Source organism: Triticum aestivum, chromosome 3D (assembly GCF_018294505.1).
Source record: "Triticum aestivum cultivar Chinese Spring chromosome 3D, IWGSC CS RefSeq v2.1, whole genome shotgun sequence".
Taxonomy (NCBI): domain Eukaryota; kingdom Viridiplantae; phylum Streptophyta; class Magnoliopsida; order Poales; family Poaceae; genus Triticum; species Triticum aestivum.
The window spans coordinates 124,629,794-124,654,984 of NC_057802.1; the positions used below are offsets into that span (position 1 = coordinate 124,629,794).

Sequence of the window (25,191 nt, forward strand, 5' to 3'; positions counted from 1 at the left end):
CGCGTCCGGAGAAGCGAGGGGAGGGGCGACTGCGACGTAATATGAGGGATGGCACCGTGGTATTGGCGGTTGAGACCGCGCAGGAGGTGGAAGACCTGCCGCGGCTCGGACACGGGCTGGCCGAGGTCGCGAAGCTGGTCAGCGTACGTCTTCAGCTTGGTGCAGTACTGCATGATAGTCAGATCGCCTTGCACCACGGCGTGGTACTCGGCGTCGATGTACACAGCCCGGGCGAGCTGGTTGTCGCGGAAGAGCCCGTCGATGGCTGTCCAGACGGTGAGGGCCTTGTCGTCGTCCGCCATCACTGCATCCAGGAGGTCAGGCGCGACGGTGGCATTCAGCCAGTGAACCACGGCGTGGTCCGCCATGGCCCAGTCGGGGTCGTCGAAGCGCGGAACGGCCTCGGCGTCCACGTGGTCACGGAGCCCGAACATGCCGATTGCCGTGTCGAAGTGGCGGCGCCATTGCGCGTAGTTGCCGGCGAGGAGGTCGAGGGTGACCGGGACGTGACGGCGGATGTCGATGGTTTACAGCACCGTGGGGGAGACAGTGGTCGCGACCGGAACAAGAGCCACAGGAGCGGTCGGGAGGAGAGCGGGTGGAGGCGGGGCGACAGGAGCGCCATGGCCATCCGGAGTAGGGGAGGAGGGAGAAACGGGGTTGTTTTCCATAGCGGCGGAAGCGGGATCGTCGACCGGAGCGAAGGGATTGAGCCGGTCGCCGGTATCTGATACCATGAAGAGAAGATAGTAGCTATAGGATTCAACGCACATCTATTAGCTCTGCCGGCTGAAACTATATACAGTTTACAGAGATGATCGTGCGCCACTACCTGGCTGATCGTGGGCGACATGCCCACTACTCACACGCATGCACAGACCGCAGGTCGTGTTCTATACGCGTATACATACACAGCTACAAGTACTCTACACTCTAACAAGAAATACTGCACACTCTAACAAGAACATATCTTCTTACTGCATGAGCAAAAATCTGCTCTAACACTTCTTTCAAATATTCAAAAATTCCAGACTACTACATGGGACATCAACCAACCAGGTTCCTAGGCGTGCTCCCGGACCCAACTTATCTCTAATTTCAGTCTTGGGCTATGAACTTCACGTTGTATGCTGCTATTGAGCTGCATGAAATTTGGCGCCTCGAGCGTGAAATCTGAGCCGGTGGATTCCATCTGGACGCTGGATGGGAGGCGCTAAGTCACGATCAGACTTGACTGAGCAAAGTCACTCAATCCCTCAGCCTCTTGTAGTGGTCCACCGCGCCGGCGTCCGGAAAGTCATGCGGGCTCTGCCCATTAGGCACGACCCGTGCGCACGACCTTGGTGAGGCTCGAGGTGGCGGTCCTGATCCACGCGGCCGGTGAGAGCGCTCGCCGCAGTGGGCTTGAGGACTGAAGCCGAAAGCTCGGGCCGGTGGATTGGGCTTGAGGACGAGGCAGAGCACGAGCCGGCGCTGGATGGGAGCCGTTGGATGGGAGGCGCTCGCGGCAGTGGTGGCCTTGGGGGCTCTGATTCCCGGGGCAGACTTTATCAGGCCGACTGTAATCGTTTATTCAATCGGTTTTATAATGACCGCCCCAATGGTAACGCACCCTGCAAATTTTGGCTTGTGCGTGCATGATGCCGGTGCCGGCGTGCTATGCGTGTTGGATGACTGAGGGCGCGCGCGGCCGCCGGCCGGCCGGCCGGCCGGCCGGCATGTGTGCTGTGCGTGCGTGCTGACTCAGGCAATCAGGTGCGCCCAACAAGTGTTTGCGTCAATGCCCGACTGAAAACAGCTGCATCAACTTCCATTCTAGTTCAGAAACATGAAACCATTAGCACCTTCTAGTTCATCGGCATCTTCTATTTTTAACCATTAGCACCTTCTTATCCTGGCAGGGCGTGTTTGGTTACCGTGCGCTACAGTACCCGCATTGCATACAGTTCTCCACCCAACCTGGCTATGCAAATGCAGCCTCAAATGCACCATCTGCATGTTGTTTGGTTGCCTGCATGGCCTCTTACTTGCATGGGCAGAACCACACTGCCTGGTGTTTGGTTGCCTACATGTTAGTGGACAAACCCAAAGCATGGTGTTTGGTTGTATGCAACGCCTGGTGTGTGGTAACCTCTTTGGCTAGTTGGTGAGGTTACCACCACACTTCGACAGCACACATCATAAGCACAACAGAGCATCAACTAGCATAATTCAGATATAAGCAGTATCAACTTCATAACAGTTCAACTCCTAAACCATAAACATGTTCAAAGCAGACTCGATAGTACGCTGGAAAGAGGTGGCCCGGCCCTACTCCTTGGCGGCGAAGGCTTCGTCGTGCTTCCCGCACTTGTTGACGACCTCAATGCCATCCTCGTCGAACATGATGACCTTGAGGGTGTCGGGAGTGAGGAGCTTGAACGTCACCATGTAGCCGATCTTGATCTGATGAATGGTTGCGTAGGTGGCCCAACCCTGATCCAGGGTCATCCTGCCGTTCATCAGCTAGACCGTCACCTTCCAGGAGCAGCCGGTGTTGTTCCTGAGCTTGAACTCCGTCGGCACCACGACGAAGTGCTTGGTGAAGTCTAGGGGCATGGGGATGCACTCAAACTTCGGTGCAAGGATGACCTTGCAGAAGTGAGTTGGGCCATCCTCTTGATGATAGTGGCCGTAGTTGCGGCACCTGTTGCTGGGGGCTCCTCCATGCCCTCGTCGTCGCCACCCTCAGGCGTCTTCGGGTCTTCCTCGGCGGTGGGCGGCAGCACAACCTCGTCGGGCATTGGGTGAAGGGGCTGCCTGCCCTTGTTGTCAAGGGCCGGGAGCACCTCCGTGCCCATCTCATTACTCTCCTCGATCTGCACACAATTCATGGAGTCAAGCACAACACAGAGTTCATGGCTAATTGAAGAGCATGTAGTTAAAACAGCATGACTGTCACTCTTCTCCTCCTCTCCATCCCCCTATATTTACTCACCCTGCCCACCACTACTTACCCACCCCCTCTCTTCTCTCACTGTCAACCTTCCTCCTCCCCATCGCCATGAGCTCTAGCTCCAGCTCCAACGCCAACCCCTTCCCTTGGAGTATTGGCTGGAGGGCCTTCTTCCTCGGGTGGTCGGCTGGTGACCGCACCAAGTTCGAGAGCACCATGGAGGTGTGCTCGAACTTCGGCTCCATGCCGAACATGCAGAACGAATCTAATGCAGTGCTCATGAAGGCCACTAAAGAAGAGCTGAAGACGCTGATTCCTGACCCAACAAAGGGCGCGATGGCAGTTGACATCATTCGCTGGGCCATGAATCAGGCCGTCTCCGACGACGCTAAACAGAGGAAGAAGTGGTGCAAGTACAAGACCTACTGGGCTCCTAATGACCGCCGTGCCGCAGTGTACTAGGAGACGGCTATCGCGCCGCCGGCGGTCATCGCTGGGGAGCCTAAGGAGGAGGAAGAAGAAGCGGTGCACATGCCAGCGAGGGCGCCGGAGCCAGGCCGTCGTACCTGGCAGATCGACCTCGACTCCGCCGAGGACGACGACGACGACCCGCCGGCCCACACGGCGATGAAGAAGAAGATGAAGGCCAGCGGCTCGACTAGCCGCTCCGCACGCCGATGACGGCCGCCGTGGTCAGCCGGTTTCCGTTGTGTACCCCCTATCCCCCAATCCCCCTTCTGCATTCCGATCTTGCATGTATGAACTCGTATGAACTGCTATGAACTAGTATGAACTACCCCTATGCTTATCTACCTCTATTCCCCATTCCCCTCCGCCGTGGATCGAATCTATCGTCGTGGATCGAATCTACATGCATGTCGAAGAGAGAGAAGTGCTTACCGCCATTGATGGAGTCCGGTGGTCTTCTTCCTCTGCTCCGATCCGCCGCCGCCGGTGATGGAGTCCGGTGGTCTTCTTCCTCTGCTCCGATCCGCCGCCGCCGGTGAGAGTTGGGAGAGTGGGGAAGAGTGGGGAGAGGGAGCGGTGAGGGGCGGTGAGGCTAATAACTGTCGGCGCTTTGGGAAGCAACGCGGCTTCTCGAGCGTGGCCGCGCGCGTGCAGCCGCCGCCGCCCACGTGCACCGCTCGGGCCTGGCCCTGGAGAAACTGCCGATTTGTGCGTTCCCAGTGAGCCAGGCCCAGAGGTGCTTTAAGAAGCGTGCGATGCAGGCCCAATAGTGTATGCGGGCTACCAAACAGGCTGATCACTTCCCGCGCGGGCCTGGTCGAGCCCTATGCAGGCAACCAAACACGCCCGTAGTGTTCAAGTTCTTTATCTGGACCTTGACTTGAATATAACTGTAGTGCAGGAATTGCCAGTCACCTATAGGAGCCATTGCCTAACTCTGATATCCACGTTAGCTCCTAAGAGCATCTCCAATAGATGGTCCAAATGTAAAAATAACTAACTTTTGGACCGTCTGGGGCAAAAAACGCTGCTCCAACAGACGGTCCATATGCAAAAAATTGGACCGCGGCCTCCTCGTGATGTAAAATGCAACACCTCACGATGCAAATATACATCACGAGATGCATCTGGTCCAAAACCAGCCGCCGCCCGCGAACGCCCAACCGCCACTTCATTTCCGTTCCCGCCCACCCGCCCGCGACCTCCCGCCCGTCCGCCGCCTCCACACCCCGCCGCTGCCCCGCTGCACGCCGCCCGCATCAGATCCGGCGCCGCCCCGCCCCCCCGCCGCTGTTTCCACGCTGCCCCGCCGCCCGCCCGCCGCGGATCCGACCCCGCCGCCCGCCGCTGTTTCCACGCCGCGTCGCCGCCCGCCCGCCCCGCAGCTCCGCCCGCTGCTCCGCCACTGCTCCGCCCGCCGACCGCCGACCCGCAGCTCCGCCCCGCACGCTGTCGCCGCCCCGCGGATCCGCCCCGCCCGGCTCCGTCCGCCACCGCCCCGCCCGCCACCGCCGCCCCGCAGCACCGCCCCGCCCGGCTCCGTCCGCCACCGCCCCGGCCGCACACCGCTCCCGATGGCGCCGAAGAAGACGCCGAAGGGCAAGTCGGGCTTCTTCGGCGTGAGGCAGAAGCCCTCCGGCAACTGGGGTGTGGAGTTCTCCGACGCCGGAAGGCGTTGGTGGATCGGCACGTACCCCTCCGCCCACGAGGCTGCGCGTGCCTACGACGTGGCGGTGTGGCGTGCCGAGAGGCCTCGGTCGCACCTCAACTTTCCAGAGATCGAGAGTCGGGCGGTAGCGGAGATGCTTGTGCCGCAGGGCATCAACATGAAGGAGATCACGACGACGAAGAAGAAGAAGATGAAGAAGCCGTTGGTTGTCGTTAGTGCTGGCGAGACCGATGAGGAGGCGATGGCGAGGTTTGCTCGGCATCCGGAGTACGTCCAGGCCAAGCTGGAGTACTACTGGAAGCGTGAGGCGGAGCAGAAGAAGAAGGGGCTGAAGAAGGAGGATGAGGCCGGTCCCTCGACGGTGATCCCCATCGAGTCCTCTTCCGAGGAGGACTGGGCAGACTTCTCGGAGGAGGAGGAGGAGGAGGAGGAGGGGTGCGACGACCCGACGAAGGAGGAGTTCTGGGAGCAGTTCCGTAGCTCCGGTGAGGAGTAGTTTATCTAGCAGTTTGAATAAGTAGTAGTTGAAGTTGATGTATGAAACTATGTTGAATTTGATGTTTGAACTATGTTGAATGGACTAGTAGTATGTCGTTTTTACATCTTCATTTTGGACCATCTATTGGAGTTGCTCTTTGGACCATCAATTTGGACCATCTGTTGGAGATGAGCTTTTTTCGGAGCTCCAAAACGCACTTTTTGGCGGACCAAATTTTACATCTCCGATTTTGGACCGCCAAATTTTGGACCATCCATTGGAGATGCTCTAAAAGTGTTCCCTTCAATCAGTCCTTCCTTCAAGATATTTGGTATTAGCTGTTGATTGTGCTAAAGATACAGTACTTCAGTTCCTACTCGAATCAGTTTTAGCGTAGGAGGTGGAAGATTGGGCCAAAATCTTCCTCTCTACGACTTCTATGTTTGGAACCACAGTGCAAGTTGGGGATCTTTATTTCTGTTGAAAGAAAATTACTTGCAACTGTATTCACACATGTTTCATTTATTTTTATGCATTGCTGATTCATCATGTACTACAAAAGATATGTTGTGATGATGCACAGTACTCCCTCTGTAAAGTATTATAAGACGATTTAGTGATCTAAAACGTCTTATAATACTAGTATGATTTAACATAGAAGTTGCCTTTGTCCATTTCAGCTACTTGGTCAGCTTAAGAGAGAGTCAATGGCTGAATGACTGAATGCCCAGTCTATCTCTATCAATTGCAAAATTGGTACACCTATCATTTGTGGAGTGATATTGATTTGTCGAGGCTTATCGAAAGGTTTGCTACCCAATTTTGTCCACCTTCATGCATTTTAGTTGATACACTTACAAAAGTGAAGGAAAAATTAGCTGGATAGCTCGGCTGAGAAAAGACATATTTTCTTCTTTGATTTCATCATCTCCAGGCCAGGAGTCATCTTGCCCTCAACCAGATAAGATTCATGTTCTTTGACTCACTTTTCCATCAAGGTAAACCCTTCGGTTCCCGTTCTGTCTTTGTTCGATTGTCGTTAACAGTTTTTTTATCAGTTTGTAATCCATGTCTACAGATCATGTACTTCTTTGTTTGACATGCAGATCATATACTTTTAACCATCTAGCCCTCAACCAGATTCATGTTCTTTGATTCACTTCTCCATCAAGGTAAACCCTTCTCCGTCAAGTTGGTTCTTCATTATCTTTATCTCATTATTATTATGCTACATATATCTACGATATATTCTTACATTCCAGTATGTTTGTTTGTATGTGCTGAATTTGCTCTTTTTTAAGCGCAACTAATCTCTTAAACTGCAAGAAATGATGGTAGGTAAGGAAACATTTGGATTTTTTTCTTTGGTCTGCACACTTTGGCTTTAATAATAATATATTTTTGACCATTCACACACTAATTGTGAAATAGTTGTAGTGTCGTCTGTGGCCGCGTTAAGGTGGCTGCATTGTTGACCATGGTGGAGGTGTTTAGAGAAGGACTGAAGGAGGTTGCGTGGCGAGAACGGCCACACTCATTCTTGCGCACTGAGCCACCTTCTGTTAAGTCCCTTATTCAAACACATGCTATTTTGTTCTTCCTTTGTCTATCTTGCTTTGTTTTGGTGTAAGAGATAAACAAAATAATCAACTAGGCTTGCTCACTATAGGACCACCACGACTCAGGCCAACAGTCACCAAACCCATGTCTCCGGCATCTCCATCCAACTTGGTGAGTTACCAAAGCTAATGCTAGGCGGTGAGAAAAGCTCATGCTATATTACATTGATGGAGATCGCTAAAATGTCAGTTGATGCATACCATCGTAATCTATTTAGCTGTTTATCAGTGTGGCATGTAACTGTTTCTCATTTCACGAGAGGGATATATTTCCTGAAATATGCAAGTCCTTATTTATTGTAGCTTCTGAACAGAACTGCTGCCTTTGAACTGAACTTACTATAGAGGACTCAAAGGAGCCAGGTCAGTGCCTCAATTGTGGTTTGTTTGATCTGTGCTACGTTCATTCTCGAGATTACATTTATTATTTTTCATTTTTTTTGCAATATAAATGTTGGTGATTCATCTTCAGATATGTTTGCTGCTCTTTTTTGTACCACACTACCAATGCAATAGATCATTATGAACCTGACATGTCATGCCTCATTGATCGGTGAGCACCATATCTGGTAGATCACTGCTATTAACGATGCTGTGATTGTATCTTTAGTTTCTGATGCTAAATTGGAACTATTTATGTTTGGTCTCACATGAGCCTTTGCAAGGCATTGTTGCAACCACCCATTTACTGTACTTTGTTTGATATAATCTACATGACTGCTCTAAAATCAAGTTCTGAAATTTTTATTTCATCAATTGTAAAGCAGTTTGGTAGGTTTCTCAATGGTTTACGTGGGGTCAGTTGTGATTCCTTACCACATCAAATCTGATCTGCTATTTTTTCACACCCTCCATTTTTAGGTTTCTTTTAGTTTTCTGCTCTGTTATGCGCATCTTATTACTAGTACTTGACATTCCTTTCTCTATATGGTACAGAATGCTTCAGTTTTCCATAATTGGCTTGCGTCTTACAATGTTTCAAGGTGTTTTTCTTTCATTCGTCGTCCTGTTAGGAATTTAGCGATGCTTCTTTGATTCACTTGTATGTTCTTTCCATTTCTTTGGTCATGTCACTGGCTAACATCTCTTATTTTTTGTGTATGAATATGCTCCAGATCTCTTGCCAATGAAGTGCTGCACCCTGCTATACTTAACCATGTATGTACCACTCTTTATTGTCTTTAAAGTTGTATGCAACCTCGAACAGAACACTCTTGCTAATGCAGCACCGGCCTATGCTGTACCTTATCATATACCATGGTTTGGTCATGTTTTAATGGTTCTCTTTTAATTATTATTGTTGGCATCCGAGTTTGCAAGTAGATTTATGTTGTGCTGAATCATGCTTTGGTTTCGGTTAACCGTCCAATATTTGCTGTCATCTTTTCTTTAGATGCATCACTCGCAGTTATGCTTTTCTGTGCGGTACAGAAGAGATGTGATCTTTCTGGAGCTTTGATTCTCTGATAGCATTTAGCAGGTTTCTTTGCTTTGCAAACACAGTCAATTCATAAGCCTAAAGATTGTTTCATCAAATGTAGCGTGAGATAACAGACAATAGCTCACGTGGCTATAGTTATATATTTTTTCGAAAATGGGATTATCCGGCCTCTGCATCATATAATGCACACAACCGTTTTATTAAACGCGAACCAAGTTCAAATCACTGAGTACAAGACAAAAATAAAACTAGAAAGGTAACATTACCACAACCGTGATTACATAGCTCCAGCCAAATTGATTGAATAAACCCTATGAGCCGACTGCCCCCAGAGGCCATATGCGCCCGCGCGTCCGTGCTGCAATGATGACCACATATGCATAGATGTCGTAGTCCTGTAGATAACTTGCAAGTAATCAGGAATAGATGATCTCTTAAAAACACACTTGTTCCGGCAATTCCATATTGCCCATAGAGTGACACAAACTCCCACATGGATTTGGTCCTTCAGCTTATGATGAATACCAGCCAACAAGTTTTGAAACAGATTTGGAATGCTTGTTGGTGGCGCTAAATTGTAGGCAACATGAATCGTGAGCCAAATCATGATAGTAAACGGACATGACAGAAATAAATGATAAATTGTATCCTCTTGATCACAAAACAACATTTTTTGCTACCATGTCAAATACGCTTAGCGAGATTATCTTTTGTAAGAACTACCTCCTCTTGAAAAACCACATGAAAACTTTGATCTTGCAAGGAACCTTTGTTTTCCGCATAATATGTTTTCTGCGAAAAACAGGTCCACAATCCATAAGATCCAAATACATAGACTTCACAACGAAGATGCCATTAGTAGTTAACCTCCATTGGAACGTATTTGGCATTTGAGTTAGATTGATCGGGATAAACCTAGAAAATAAATGTATCCACTTTGTCCATTTGTCACCTAGAATTTTTTTTTCATGATCAGGTATCGTAAAGCTAATGAAGTGTCACCCAACTAGGTATCTTTCCAAAAACTTGTTGATTGGCCGTCACCAAGGGTGGCGCCAGGCAGGGCGTTGGCTCGGGGCGTGGTAAAGTTTTTCTTCGCAACTGTAGCAAAATACTACTGTAGCTAAGCAGCTTGCCTCCGCTACTGGCCGTCACCTAACTTAAAGGTTCCTCTCTTAAAAAGGATGACTTGACTCTTCATCAAGACCCTCCAAAACACTGAATCCGTAGGCTTAGCATCTACTCCCCCGTTTTTAAATATAAGTTTTTTTAAAGATTCCAATACGAACTATATAGACATATTTTAGAATGTGTAGATTCACTCATTTTGCTCCGTATGTAGTCCGCATTGAAATTTTTAAAAAGACTTATATTTCTTTACGGAGGGAGTACTTGGGATAATGTTTTGGAGTACATATATTTGTTATGGAGCAACTCTTGCCAAACATTAAGTTAAGCAGCTTATATACTACAATACGAAGAACAGGGGAATAGGTGAAGAGAAGAGTAGAAAAGGAAATTAGCTCACCTGCAATGTGGTTATTATGTGATGGCAGGTAGTGCATGTGCGCAGACAGATCTTAGCCCCAGCGCAGGTTGATTCCCTCTTATTTTGTTTCTTACCTCAGCTGCTTCAGAGCACCTTGCAGTAGTTTTTTAGGATTAATAACAGCGCATGCACACGGATGTTCCTTATTCCTTTCAGCATGTGGGGCACCATCAGGTGTCAGCCATTGGCCCCTCTCTGTACCTATGCCGGTATGCCCTCTTCCACGAGTCTATGTAAAACGGAAGTTAATCAATACCGCTCGATCTTAAATAACCGGATGGTAATTTACACTCTAATTGCCAGTGATTCCCCATCATTATCATTATCCCCAATCACTAGCTGATATCATATCCTCAGTCACTGGCTCGTATGGCAGCCGAACACTGAAAGCTCGAGCACCTCCATGACTGATTGCTGAGGTTTTGTCCACAGCAATTGTTGACATGCACCACAGTATCAGTCAGTCCCATGCCTGTTTCTTTCAGCTAAACTCAACCTTTGTTTCTTCTTCGTGTGCGTTGGAGATTTCACGAGACCGACACACGGAGGGAGAATCCAAGCGTGTAGCTAAGCCTCGCAGTCGCAGCCATCCACGAGATGAGAGGAAGCGGGATTAGGGACGAGAGAAAAACTACTAGCAGCTAGTAGAAATAAGGGACAGTTTGGCTCTTCTGGTCCTCATGTGCATCATCCCCTCCCCTCCACCCCGGAACAAAACCCCTCGCCTCGCGGCCACGATCACATGCCGTTGCCGCTCGCCAGTTTGTGTTTGCCTTAATTGGCCCCGGCCCCTCCCTCCCTCCCCCCGCCTCCATACCTCACTACTGCTCACTGCCAGTATATCCAGGGGGAGCGTTAATGGCTAGGTAGCGCGCCATTCCCCAAGCCAGCCACACATGCACACTGCGCCGGGCATTCACTCCCCTGCCCACTGCCCCCTCCCTGCTCACGCACGCATTCAGCACTGTGCAGCTGCTGCTCTCCCCTACCCCTGCCCTGCTGCATCTGCAACAGCTAGTGGCTGACTCTGGGGAGGATCGATGGTGTGGAAGAGCTGGGGACGGAGGCTGCTGCTGAGCGCGGTGGTGCTCCTTTGCTCGGGCGCGGCAGGCGCTGCTGCTGCCGGCGACGTCTCCCTCAGCCTGACGACCGCCCCGCCGCGCATCTCGACGTCGGCGTCGGCGGTGTTCGCCTTCCGAGCCGTGCAGAGCAGCGGCTGGACCTGCGGGGACTGCGCCATCACCTGCAAGGTAAGAGCCTCCGTCTTTCGAATTTCGAACGCATTCCATTTTTCAAATGTTCGTGCTCATTTAGTCAGGTTCAATTAGAGGAATCCAAGTATACATCCTAGCTTCCGGACAATTGTAGTTTACAGTTAGTAGTACTACAGTAGTTAAGAACAAAGACATGAAGCTGGCCTTGAATTAAACTGTATGAGATGAATGATTCTACAGCGCAATTCATTACTACCGGTGCAGTAATTCTCACCGGTCAAATATAATTTAAAATCCGGGCGTGTCTGGCATTAGGGTGTCTTTTCGAATTTTGCTGCCACCTGAAACACACTTATTTATACGTAAGAAGTATTGGTATCAGCAAGAAAAAAAGAAAAAAAACATTGTAGATTCCACATGTCTGCACAATAGTATAATTGAGCAAACAGTAGGTCGAACCTGAATACGTACTTCGGAACAGTTATATGAGGATTGTTTGCACTGCACGCAGTTGGACGGTGAACGAAGATCGGACTGCGGGGGCAACGGAAATGGGACGGAGGTGGTAACCTTTGCCGGACTCAAGGACGGCAACCACACATTCGCAGCGTGCGCGACCCCGAGATCAGGATCAGGAAGCAGCGCCGGCCCGACCTGCGCCACCTACGCCTGGGATGTTGGTTAAGTAACGCATCCAGCAACTAAACCCGACCTCAACCTAGCTGCCAAATCGATCTCCACTGACTGTGTATGCAATGTGCGCATGCAGACACCGTTCCTCCGACGGCGACGGTGGCGGTGGAGTCGGCGTTCACGGCCGCGCCCAACGTCTCGGTGCTCGTCTCCCTCAGCGAGCCGTGCCCGGGCGGCGGCGGCTTCACGTGCAACGCCACCTACTGCGACGTACGTATGTGACAGACAATTGGCCTGGTATGGTTCCACTCTCAGGGAATCTCTATGCGTCTGGTCTCATCGAACGAATGTGCACTGCGACTGCAGCTCATCGTGTACGGGCCCGGCCGCGTGGAGCCGTCCACCCTGGAGGCCGTCGTGCCCGGCCTGCGGTACTCCGTCGCCGTGTCGCCGTCGCCGGACGTGGACTACGGGCGCATGATCCTGGTGATGCGCAGGGGGTTCTGCACCGACGTGGCCGGCCACTGCTTCCGGAGGAGCTCCAACTCGAGCTTCACTCTCCGCTTCGGTACGTACTACCATCCCAACTGATGATTTACAAAATAAACAAAATAACATCACAACGCACTGATCTGAATCCGAAACTTGATAGACAAAAGGAGCGATTCCATGAACATCACCGCCAGCATCCCGGAGAAGCTGCTGCAGATCCAGGGCGCGATGAGGGTGGTGGAGGCCACCAACGACGACAGGGAGCTGAGGATATACATGTCCTTTGCCGAGCCGGTGATGAACTCGTCCGCGGAGGTGCTCGCCGCTCTCACCGTGACCGGCGCCGTGCTGACGCCGACCAACAGGAGCACGCTCGGCAACCGTCGCTTTGGCTACGTCGTAAGCTTCGCTGTCCTTATCTTTTTGTCCATCTTACTACTAATGATCAGCTAGCTGCTTGATTCGATTCATACGCCTGAATGCTAACTTAATTTGTGTGCAGGTGAACAAGATATCGAGCACAGCTGTTGTGACTGTTGCATGTGATACGAGTTCTGTAATCAGCAGACAGGGGACCCCGGTTTATTCATCACAACCATTAACATTTCTATATGGTATTTATTCCCGTTCCTGTTCCGGTCCATCACTAATATTCTGGACGCCATGCTCAATGTTGATCTGATTTGTGCCTCTTCTGCGTGCTTGATGGATGGCGCTGCTGGCAGATACGCGACGGCCTTCTGTTAAACTCGCAACGTCGACCGTGAGGACAAGCTCACACACCATCCCCGTCTTGATCAAGTTTGAAAAGCCTGTGTTTAACTTCACCTCCTCCGCAGTGCAGCTTTCTGGGGGCAAACTATTGAGGCAAGAATTAATAGATAGATAGATAGATATTCCAATAACATCTGAATAAACGGCTAAATTAAGATGTTATATAATGCTTCACGTATGGTTGGTTTTGCTTTCAGCTTCCATGAAGCTAGTAAGAGCATATACACAATGCAGATCCTGGCAGTTGACAAGCTGGTTTCGGTCCAGGTTGCTGAGAACACAGCTCAGGACGTGGCTGGGAATCCCAATCTGCCATCAGACCGCCTCCAAGTGAGACACTGTATGTATCAGCATTCAGTAATAGCATTCATTCTTCGCTTGCCACACTCATTTGTTATTAACAGCACAACAACCCAATCCAACCCTTTGATCATCATATCATACATAGACAGCTCATCATTTGGAGCATCCTTAAGATTTTACTATGATCTGCATGCAGATTCTGTCCCTGCATCGTCTTCATCAATCGCAACCATCGCCACTGTAATATTTGCAGCAACCGCCATCGTCGCCACACTGCTCACCGTCTCCACATCATCGCTCATTGCATCCGGCGCCATGGCAAGGCCTTCGTCTTACTCCATCTCCGAGCCATCACGAAATCTTCTGGTAATTAGCATGGGCATCAACTCTGCCACCTGGTGTCCTGGTGACAGCTCCAGTTACAGCAGGCTCATCGCTCACATACATACCATCTGATCGACGATCGGTCGCTGGTCTGTTATTTTTTTTACAGAGAATGGCATGCCACATCCAGATCTTCGCTCTGTCGAGATGGCTGTCGATAAATTTGCCGGTGGAGTACTACGAGCTGGCCAAGGGGATAGAGTGGACAATTCCGTACATTCGGCTTCCGTGGGAGGGTCCCTCTGCAGATCCATTCGTGGGCTACTCCACCATGCCGGCCATTGCGTACTCGGAGCTGGTGGACAGGAGTGATGTAGTACAGGCTGATCCCTACTACCCTGGAGCTGCACCAGGTGGTCAGCAGCAGCAGATTATGCCGATGCAGATACCTGTAGAAGGGAAGCCCCCGGCGACCCCGCTGCAGATCCCGGCATTGGATGGGAAGCCGCTGACAGCCATGGAGTACCGATCTTTCTTTGAGGTCACATGAATTTCAGTGTTTCTCCTTGCGTTTGATTTCTGTCTCCATGCTTGTCGTCGGCTTTTTAGAGTCGTCATTCTCGTTACACCTCTCGATGCTGAATGAGCACGGCATGGCTGAAATGCAGAATCAGGACATGAAGCCCGAGGCACAGATTATCATGAAGCTGCAAGATTTGGACGGGTATGATACTTCGTCTTCATGATCGAATACTCTCGAGACTTATCAAGCGACAGATTAAATTATTTATGGAGGTTTTGAAAATGCATGCATGGATGCAGGTGGAAATACTTCGGAAGAAACATGTTGTGGCTGGGTGTCATTGGGGGAGGTCTCGTAATGCTGCATCTTCTTCTCCTCCTCTACTTGAGATTAAGGTACAGAGGAGGCACAGGAAAGTACGGAGCACTCGTCCTCCCCAGGTTTGAGATCATGCTTGCGATCCTTGCGATGCCTTGTATATCCCAAGCGTCTGCAGCACTCATCAGAGGTACGCCATTCATCTCAATGCTCTGATCGATGCAGAGATCTTGTGTTTGATTTCCCGGGGTGAATGGTATCGATCAGGTGGGACTACCGGAGGGCTCGCCGTCGGGATCGTGCTCATCGGCATCTTGACGGCGTTCCTGGTGGCCCTGCTCCTGTTCCTGTCGCTGGGCATCACGACGGGCAGGCTGCTGCAGTACAAGGAGGTGCACCAGGAGGGGCAGGAGCACCGCTGGTACCAGGAGATCGTCAGGCGGACGCTCGGCCCCGGCAAGCGCGGGCAGTGGACGTGGAAGGACCCCGCCCGCGCCGCGCGGCTCGTCAAGCTCGGCCCGCTGTTCGAGGACCTGCGTGGCCCGCCCAAGTACATGCTGACGCAGATCGTGGTGGGCGGGGGCGGGAAGCGGGCGGCGGCGGACCAGCGGATCATGGCATCGGAGGACGAGAACGAGGACGCGGAGGCGCCGGTGATCCAGAAGGTGTTCGGCATCCTGAGGATCTACTACACGTTCCTTGAGTCGGTGAAGCGGGTGGCGCTGGGCATCGTGGCGGGCGCGCACGCGTCGTCGGGGCGGTCGTCGCGGGCGCACGCCGTCGTGGTGCTGGCCGTCGCGTCGTTCCAGCTCTTCTTCATGCTGCTCAAGAAGCCTTTCATCAAGAAGCGGGTGCAGCTGGTGGAGATCGTGGCGGTGGCCAGCGAGGTGTTCGTCTTCGCCGCCTGCCTCGTGCTCATCGACAGGAACAGCGACGACGGCAGGGGCGAGCTCGAGGAGGTCGAGGAGAGCGGCGGCGTGGGGATCGCCATGCTCGGCGTGTTCTCGCTGGCGTTCGCGGCGCAGGTGTGCAACGAGTGGAACGCGCTGTACCGGCAGGTGCAGTTCCTGAGCCCCGACAGGAGCTCCTTCCTGGAGGGCGCCAAGGCGGCTTCGGTCGGGCTGCTGCTGTTGGTGCTTCCGTCGTCGGTGTTGGGCGACCCGCTGACGGGCCAGCAGCAGGAGCCGTCGCCGGATAGCGGCGGCGCCACGGGCCAGACGGCGCCGGGCGAGGCGCAGAGGAGTTCGAACGAGCGGTCGTGGCTCGGGCAGCTGCGGGAGATGGCCAAGGCGAGCTTCAGCAGGGACGGGGAGGACCCGTCCAGCAGCACCGCGTACAAGGGGAAAAGGAGCGGGAGCTCGTCGGTGGCGTCGCAGTCTGCGGACTCCAAGGCCAAGGGGGAGTGGAGGCCCAAGTCCAAGGCGCTGTACAAGGATTTGGAGGCCATCTTCTCCAACAGGTAGCAGGCTCGCGGGTCCATGGCTGGCAAGTGATGTGAGAATAAGATAGAATCAGCTGGATAAGCAGGGAACAAGTGGAAACACTGCACATACTAGCAATAGGAATATGCCGTTTAATTTGACACAAAATCATCACTAGGTGTATGTGTGGTAGCATTATTGTCACAAGATCATTCATGTCCATGATAGAATGAGTTCTTCATAATCACCTTTTTGGCTCTAGAAGAAAAAACAGGTGAGTTTTTGCCTAGAGAACAAAACAAATACTCCCTCTATAAAAAAATATAAGAGCGTTTAGAACACTACATTTCTTTACAAACGGAGTACGTATTATTGAATGGGTGGTAGTTTCTTACTGTGTTGAGTATCCTATCATCCAGACTCGGAGTGAACTTGTGTTGTTTGTTCTCGAGTGAAATCTGAAAATTTGCACACTTGAAATCATGGAATTGAAAGGCTATTCTGATTGTTTTTAAAATTAAATCTAGCTAAAATTAAATACCTATATATTGTAAGAGCATCTCTAGCTTCCTAAACATTGACCCTATACAGTTTTTTGGGGCTCAAACAAAGAAAGTGATCCAGTAGGGCCTTTTGGGGCTCAAACAAAGAAGGTGATCCAGTAGGACCTATCATAGCATCTAAAATAGGAAGGCACCGAAAATCCATCCAACAACCTCTTCTCCAACGGGTGTGAGAGGAGGGTCCTTTTCGATCATTGCGAAATTTCCGAGAACGAGAGAGAAATTCGGCAGTCCTGCCAGCGCGGCGGTAGAGTGCGCAGGCAGCCACCGTCAGTCTTCTTCCTCCTCGCCAGGCTGCCATGATGCTCCTTTACACCTTCAACCTTCATCCCGACCTCTCCGCCTCACCATGCCAGCAGTCGTCTTTGACAATGCCATACCCCCGAGTATAGCCATGGAGGACAAATTACCCATGACTTAGAGTCACCAGCTATACATGGGTGCATCACCTAAGGATACTAGATGGTAACCAACTCAGACTCTTTTGTAACCATAGCCTTGTCCGCCTATAAAAGGCGAGACAGGACCCCCCCCCCCCCCCCCGAGCAGTGCTTGTTCATTGCTATTCCCAACACGATTAGACACATCAAGCCCTAGCTCTCATACAAGGTTGCGATCAATACCATACACAAAATGAAGGAGTGCGGTATTACCTTCACACCGAGGGTTGGAACCTGGGTAAATCTCATCTCGTGTCCATCCCCTATGTTTCCCTAATATCTGCGCTACCCCATGAACACCTTTTCCGGTAAATTACACTGATAGTTTGCGCTCGAGGTAGAGGCTGCGCGTACTGGATCAGATCAGATAAAAATGGGATCCACTTTCCACTTCTTGGAGTTCGCCCCAGGACAAGGTATCCGCTTTGGCTCCCTGGATTTCATCGCCAATGTGGTTGGGCATCTGCCCCTCGCGCGCTACCTTCCTTGAAGGACAGTCTCTCCACTTTGGGAGTCTGGATTTTGTAGCCAACAACTTTGGCAAGCTTCGCATCCACAAGTCGGCTCCCTACCAATCGGTGGAATCCTTGTCCGGGCAATCCCAGGGAGCTACGATCTCATATCATGACAGCAAGTTTACTTCCTAGTTTTTCACCATGGTGGACACTCTCATGCCCATCCTAGACTCTAAGTCTCATGGGTATGAGAGTTACGGTAGCTACGCCCCATACACCCCCACTCGTTCAGCCACATACGCCACCTTGAGCACATGAAATGATATATTGATCAAGACTTAACGAGGGGCTACCCGCCAAAGCATTGACCTAACCCCATGACTCTTTTGTTCAGGAGATTCACCTTTGAGAATAAGTGTACGAACATGGCCTTGAGCATTTAGCTTATGGTGCCCTTTTGAGTACTAGTACTTCCCCGATTTGTGCTACATATGTGGTATCCTAGGACACGGGGAGGAGTGTAAGATAAAGCTGGAAAATGGAGAGAAGACGCAATATGGCATGTGAATACAGGTTGTTGGCCGAGGAGGAGCGTCCACTTGGGCATAGTGGAAGGGGGGCAATGGAAGTAGGAGCTATGGGCTCGGAAGGTCGAGTGGTTGGTCAGGAAGTGATAGACTCACGTGTAGGAAAGACTCGCGGTCAAATGAGGATCGGGAGGAAAAGAATGATACAAAGAAAGAGGTCACTAATCCTGCAAAGAAGCCCAATGAAACCAACACTAGCCCTAAATCCCCAGAAAATCAACTAGAATATCTGCAAGAGAAGGAGAATGAGGTGAAATGTCTCCAACGTATCTATAATTTTTTATTATTCCATGCTATTATATTATCTGTTTTGGATGTTTTATATGCATTATTATGCTATTTTATATTATTTTTGGGACTAACCTATTAACCTAGTGTAGGATCGAAAGTATGTCTAGAGGGGGGTGATTAGACTACTTGACCAAATAAAAAACTAGCCTTTTCTCAATTTTAAGTCTTGGCAGATTTTAGCAACTTAGCACAAGTCAAGCAATCAACCTACACATGCAATTCTAAGAGTATAGCCGCGGAATGTAAATCATTACATATGAAAGTAAAGGGGAGGAGTTTGGAGGGAGCAAACGCAATGTAGACACGGAGATTTTTGGCGTGGTTCCGATAAGTGGTGCTATCGTACATCCACGTTGATGGAGACTTCAACCCACGAAGGGTAACGGCTGCGCGAGTCCACGGAGGGCTCCACCCCACAAAGGGTCCACGAAGAAGCAACCTTGTTTATCCCACCATGACCATCGCCCACGAAGGACTTGCCTTACTTGGGTAGATCTTCACGAAGTAGGCGATCTCCTTGCCCTTACAAACTCCTTGGTTCAACTCCACAATCTTGACGGAGGCTCCCAAGTGACACCTAACCAATCTAGGAGACACCACTCTCCAAAAGATAATAGATGGTGTGTTGATGATGAACTCCTTGCTCTTGTGCTTCAAATTATAGTCTCCCCAACACTCAACTCTCTCTCACAGATTTGGATATGGTGGAAAGATGATTTGAGTGGAAAGCAACTTGGAAGGCTAGAGATCAAGATTCTTGTGGTTGGATTGGAATGTCTTGGTCTCAACACATGAGTAGGTGGTTCTCTCTCAAAAAATGAATGCTGGAAGTGTAGGCATGTTTTGACGGCTCTCTCCCTGTCGGTGTCAAAACCGGCGGATCTCGGGTAGGGGGTCCCGAGCTGTGCGTCTAAGGTCGATGGTAACAGGAGACAGGGGACACAATGTTTACCCAGGTTCGGGCCCTCTCTATGGAGGTAATACCCTACTTCCTGCTTGATTGATCTTGATGAATATGAGCATTACAAGAGTTGATCTACCACGAGATCGTAATGGCTAAAACCCTAGAAGTCTAGCCTGTATGACTATGATTATCTACGGACTAAGCCCTCCGGTTTATATAGACACCAGAGGGGACTAGGGTTGTACAAAGTCGGTTACAGAGAAAGTAATCTTCATATTTGGACGCCAAGCTTGCCTTTCGCGCCAAGGAGAGTCCCATCCGGACACGGGAGAGAGTCTTCGGTCTTTGTATCTTCACAGCCCATCAGTCCGGCCCATGTCTAACAGGTCGGACGCCCGAGGACCCCCTAGTCCAGGACTCCCTCAGTAGCCCCTGAACCAGGCTTCAAGGACAAGGTGTCCGGCGCGCAAATTGTCTTCGGCATTGCAAGGCGGGTTTCTTCTCCGAATACTTCAACACAGTCTTCGGACGCAACGAACGTGTCCGGCTCTGCAAAACAAATTCCACGCACAACCGCAGAGAGTATAATATTCCACGAGTACAATCCGCTGAGAACTTTTGGTAATGTGACTCCACGTCATCACCCGGTCATTATTTCGAACCATTTTTCGGCCTGCCGCTTCGAGATGCGGTCTCATTGGCACGTCTTGTCAAAGCAGAGATCGTGTCCCCTTATTGCGGGATTTCTCATCAATACGGGCGTGGGTAATCCAACCGTGCCGTTTGCACAACCCTTGGGAACAGGCGAGTGGGGAGGCGCTTGATATTCACTGCCTTTATAAGGAGATAAGGATTCCCTTCTTTCACCCACCCCTTCTCTCTATCCCTGTCCTCCCATCCTCGAGCTCCAGTGCCCAAGTCCTCATCTTTTTCGCCACAAGGAAGCGCTCGACCATGTCCGGATCTGGAGCGCAAGGCAAGTGGATGGCCTCCTCCGTCAAGGAGAAGGACATCACCAAGCTTCGGGAGGCCGGGTACCTGGCGAAGGAAATCGCCCACCGGCTCCCGGCCAAGGGGTAGATCATCCCCACCCCGAAGCCCAACGAGAGGGTGGCGTTCATCCCCCACTTCGTCCGCGGGTTAGGGTTTCCTCTCCACCCTTTCGTCCGCGGACTAATGTTCTATTACGGGCTAGATTTCCATGATCTAGCCCCAAACTCCTTCCTCAACATCTCGGCATTCATTGTCGTGTGTGAGGCCTTCCTCCGCATTCCACCCCACTTCGGACTGTGGCTTAAGATCTTCAACGTGAAGCCGAAGGTGGTGGATGGCCAACACGCGGAGTGCGGAGGCGCCATGGTGAGCAAGCTGCCCAATGTCACATGGCCCAAGGGTACTTTTGTGGAGACCGTCAAAGAGTGGCAGAAACTATGGTTCTATATCACAGAGCCCCGCGATGCCACCTGGGCCGTGGCTCCCGAATTCAAGTCCGGAGCTCCAATGCGGCTCACCTCCTGGCTAGAGAAGGCCTGAATTGGTCTTCGTCGGACGAGCTGACGGCGTTGCAAAAGCACATCCAGAGCATGGTGGACAAGAACATCAAGCTTGTCAATGTGATCCAGGTAATGCTAGTTCACCGGATCCTTCCCTGCCAGAGCCGGACTTGCCACTTATGGGAGTTCGATCCGGCCGAACACCAGACCTTGCTACGGTTCTACGAGACCACGCACGAAGATATCTGGAAGTTGCTCTTCAAGGGCAACGAGACGCCGCCGGACATCACCGAGGACCGCGGGCACGATCTGGCCCATCCCGCTAGTGCGGTAAGTCTTTCACGTTTCGGGGCGCATACTTTACTTGCTTAGCCATGGAGGGTATCTAAACCTCACTATTTATTTTTCCAAGGCTGGACAAAGAAGGCGGAGCGGATTCGATGTCCGGCTCCGTTGCCCGAGGAGCCAGCAATTCCTCTTCTGACAAAGATGCTGGTCCCGGCGCCAAGGCGCTAGAGAAGAAGGCCAAGAAGAAGGCCAAGGGGGCTCGGAGTGGCCTCTGCCGCAAGGGTGCTTCGGACCTGTCGTCCGAAGACAACGATACTCACTCCTCCACCGCCGAAGACGAGGAGGAGGAGGAGGAGGAAGAAAGCAGCTCCCCCCCTGAGGGGGGAAGGAAGAAGAGGGCGGCCTCCACAAATCTGGAGGCAGAGGCGTCCAAGTGGGGGAAGATCTCCCACGCGGATAACTCCGTGTGGGACATTGACAGCAGCCCGGAGCCGCGCCCCCGAGAGAAGCCCCTGGCCGCATCGTGAGTACCGAAAAACCCTGATGCGTCCATATATCCAGCCTCCCTACTTCACAGTTTTAACATGTTGAATTATGCAATTGCAGTCCGGCCCGCAACAGCTCCTTGTGATCCTCATCAGGGGGTTCGCTGGATTCGAAGGCGATGGCCAGCAAGTCGCCACCGACGGCTCACTCTCCCCAGGCCAAGGGCGATGCCGAGGTGTTGTCCCAAAGGATCTTCCCCGGCCAGGGAGAGGTTCGGGAGGTTGTCAAGGTGGCGCCAGAGGATGACTCCTCGGCCTCCGGACACATGGGGGAGAAAACCCCCATGGATACTGGCGATGGGGGCCATATCCAATTCGGCCCTCAGCCGGATACCATCCCGGAGACCTACACGGCTCCGGAGTCGAGCGAGCAGCCTCCTGCGAAGGGAGGAGGTGTGCCTATTCCGCCCGTGACCTCTGTCCAACCAGAGGCACCGGATAATCTGCTGGAAGCGCTACGAGGTGCTTCCATTATGGAGGAACACCGTATCCTTATGGGTACGGTGGTTGAGAGGGTTCAGTCCGTCAAGAGTGGACTGACCGAAGCCTGCACCAGCCTAGTGACAGGCTTTGAGGTAAGCGACACAAAAGAAAAAGTCATAGTATAGACAGTAGCCCCTGAGACACTGTCCGGTATTCGGAAAGAAAAGCCGGACAGAGGATCAAGTAATTTCTGCAGGAAACTAACGAAATATTTCTTATGTGAATAAGCAGGCGTCGTTGCTGGCCGCAACCTCTCATGCTGCTGAGGTCTCCGGACTGAAGCATAGTCTGGAGCGGGCCGAAGAAGAGCTCGGCCTTGTGAAAAGGCAGCTGGAGGACAAGCAAGGTATGTGGTGGCTTGCTGTATATTCGGAAAGAATAAATGATGTGTGCTGACCGTAGTGCCATGATACTTGTAGGAGCGGCGACCGAGGTCGAGGTCCTTAAGAAGGCGCTGGCCGAGGCCAAGGAGAAAGCTGCCAAGGAACAAGCCGCTCGTGAGAAGCACGAGGCTAGGCTTGATGAGGTCCAGCAGGAGCTCCAAGATGCCGTGTAGAAGTGCGAGTCCTTGGAATGCAATGTTTCGGCTCAAGAGATCGAACTCGCCAAGGCTCGCCAAAGCGCACAAGAGGCCCGGGCCGAAGCCCAAGGCGCCCTCCAGGAGATCCAACAGGTGAAGAAGACCACAGCGGGTAAGAGGTTTAGTATGCAAAGCAAGTATGTGAAGAAGAGGTATCTCTTACTAACCCGGATTAGGAGTTCTCCAGGGGTGTTTGCGGATTTGTCGCGCAGTGTTTCTGATGTTGCAGAATTTTTCCGAGCCGAAGAGGGGAGCTCAACGGTGAAGCTGTTCTAGTCGCAATACCTTGCGCCAGAACATCCGGTGCCCTTTCGCGACCAGCTACAACAGCTGGTCGAGCTGCATAGGGTGGCCGAACTAGCCATGAAGGATTTAATAATCCGGCTGTGGCCTGCCGAAGCTATACCCAGTAGCTACTTCGGACTCGTGAAGCGGCTGGTCAATGCCTGCCCCCGGCTTGACGTTATCAAGCGATCGGTCTGCATTGAGGGTGCGCGAATGGCCTTCGCCCGCGTCAAGGTGCAGTGTGCGAAGATGAACGCCGTCAAGCTCGCGACCGAGGGTCCGCCCGAGGGCAAGGAGCACCGCACGCCCGAACTCTATTTTGACAATGTCCTGGAGGGATCCTGCATTGTGGCGGCGCAATGCGCCAAAGATGTAATCTTTGAATGAGTACATTTGTATCTGCCCTGTATTATGGAACAAGTTAATTTATGTAAGATAAATGTTTGTTTAATATTTTACCTCCTGTGCGGCCGTGTTTATGAAATTCTGAGAGTTGGCCAGTCGTCGGCTTCAGCCCCCACGTAGGTAGTACGGGGGTGTTCAGGATGGAATCTAAACACTCTTGATCCAATTGTTTGGTCCTTGAAGGAGGTGTTTAGCACAACGAACCAGGCAATCAAACTATGTGGCTTTATCACCCTCACTTAGCCATAGGAGTTTGACAATGAAAATTTAGGCGCAGCCCCTAGTATCCAAACTAGGGTACTGTAAACACCTGACGGGTAAGAACCGATTCATCGCATAATGCGGAAAAAATGGCTAAAGATTTGAAACCTCCGAAGAGCTGACCGGCTCTCGCCGCATCATGACAGTCAGTTTTCAGCTTTCTCTACTGAGGTGCTCATCCGGATAAACCAGGACACAATCGCAGTAGTTCTCCCTTTACTACCCTAGCCAATATAGCGGAACGTAAGGTAGTAAGCACAGGAGCCGGGCAACCCAACTATTAACCAAAGACATGATTCGGAGCCAATGCATATAATGCGAAATTCGGGGTGCCGAACTACATTGTAAAAAGTGTTTGGACTTTGTTGCCGTAGTATGGGTCGCAATGAAGCCTCTGGCAGATTAAAGCGTACCAAAGTGTACGGGTGCAACTTGAAAAGATTACCAAAGAAGGAAAAAAGGGGTAGTAAGCTAGTGCCGCAGAAGTTTGGGCCGCAAACTGTTTCCATTATAGTTTGATTAATACGTCAAAGCGTATTTGTACAAGTGGTGCAATAAGCGACCGTGCTATTTAACATGCCACTACCAAGGGAAAGCTGCGTGCGGGACCTGAAAGCAGGTAGAGTGATTGTTAAAGAGACCACCTAGAAATTCCTTTGCACACTAGTGCTTCTTCCCATCTTGGTGTATCCGTCCTGTCGAGAGGACCAATGATCAGGTCGTCGGAAGAAGTTTGCAGAAAAGAAACCTGGAAAGGATCAAAAAAACTGAAAGTATGTGCGTCCAGGGGCGGTCGAGCCGTAGTGTGGATCACAAGCTAGTTATGCCTCCGTCTATGCCCATGGTATTTTGAGTGCGTAGTTATGTACGCGTGGTACGAATGCCGCCACTTGGTTGGGATTGGGACGGAGGCCAAATTGCTAATCGAGCTCTTGACGAGCTGCGCTGTCCTGCTGCGGAGTAGTCCGGACTCGTTTGACAGTGTCCAGGAGCTCGGCCGACGAATTAAGGTTCTGCTTGAGAAGGCCGCACTGTACTTCTGCTGCTAACGCAGCGGTGTGCTCCTCGGTATGGAGGGAGCGTTCCACATTTCCATTGATTGTTATGACGCCGCATGGTCCGGGCATCTTGAGCTTAAGATAAGTGTAGTGTGGCACCGCGTTGAAGCGCGCAAATGCGGTTCGTCCAAGCAGTGCGCGATAGCCGCTGCAAAAGGGGACGATGTCGAAGATCAGCTCTTCGCTTCGAAAATTGTCCGGAGATCCGAAGACAACCTCGAGGGTGATTGAGCCCGCACAGCGGGCCTCTACTCCTGGTATGACTCCTTTAAAGGTAGTCCTTGTGGGCTTAATTATTGAGGGATTAATGCCCATTTTGTGCGCCGTGTCCTGATAGAGCAGGTTCAAGCTGCTACCACCGTCCATTAGGACTCGCGTGAGGTGGAATCCAT

The 25,191-nt window shown here is 51.4% G+C and overlaps 2 protein-coding genes across 5 annotated transcripts; both read left to right on the plus strand.

Moving 5' to 3' along the window:
• Positions 1-4,918: 4,918 nt before the first annotated feature.
• Positions 4,919-10,769, plus strand: LOC123077821 (ethylene-responsive transcription factor ERF084). Its single transcript, XM_044500154.1, has 8 exons — positions 4,919-6,357; positions 6,485-6,548; positions 6,657-6,722; positions 6,982-7,111; positions 7,220-7,281; positions 7,484-7,532; positions 8,106-8,152; positions 8,285-10,769. Exon 1 carries the CDS (start codon positions 4,978-4,980, stop codon positions 5,566-5,568), a length of 591 nt encoding a protein of 196 aa, XP_044356089.1. The 5' UTR covers positions 4,919-4,977; the 3' UTR covers positions 5,569-6,357; positions 6,485-6,548; positions 6,657-6,722; positions 6,982-7,111; positions 7,220-7,281; positions 7,484-7,532; positions 8,106-8,152; positions 8,285-10,769.
• A 139-nt stretch (positions 10,770-10,908) lies between these two features.
• Positions 10,909-16,405, plus strand: LOC123077820 (uncharacterized). 4 transcript variants are annotated; one of them, XM_044500149.1, is made up of 13 exons: positions 10,909-11,409; positions 11,885-12,053; positions 12,143-12,276; positions 12,373-12,574; positions 12,659-12,897; positions 13,001-13,112; positions 13,224-13,365; positions 13,470-13,612; positions 13,772-13,941; positions 14,069-14,440; positions 14,568-14,623; positions 14,722-14,930; positions 15,008-16,405. In XM_044500149.1, the coding sequence occupies exons 1-13, from the start codon at positions 11,200-11,202 to the stop codon at positions 16,201-16,203; spliced, it is 3,354 nt and encodes a 1,117-aa protein (XP_044356084.1). In that variant the 5' UTR covers positions 10,909-11,199; the 3' UTR covers positions 16,204-16,405. The 4 variants fall into 4 exon arrangements, with proteins under 4 accessions (XP_044356084.1, XP_044356085.1, XP_044356087.1 ...); XM_044500150.1 differs by having other exon boundaries at positions 11,301-11,409; positions 12,143-12,280; XM_044500152.1 differs by lacking the exon at positions 10,909-11,409 and having other exon boundaries at positions 11,885-12,058; positions 12,143-12,280.
• The last annotated feature ends 8,786 nt before the right edge of the window (positions 16,406-25,191 follow it).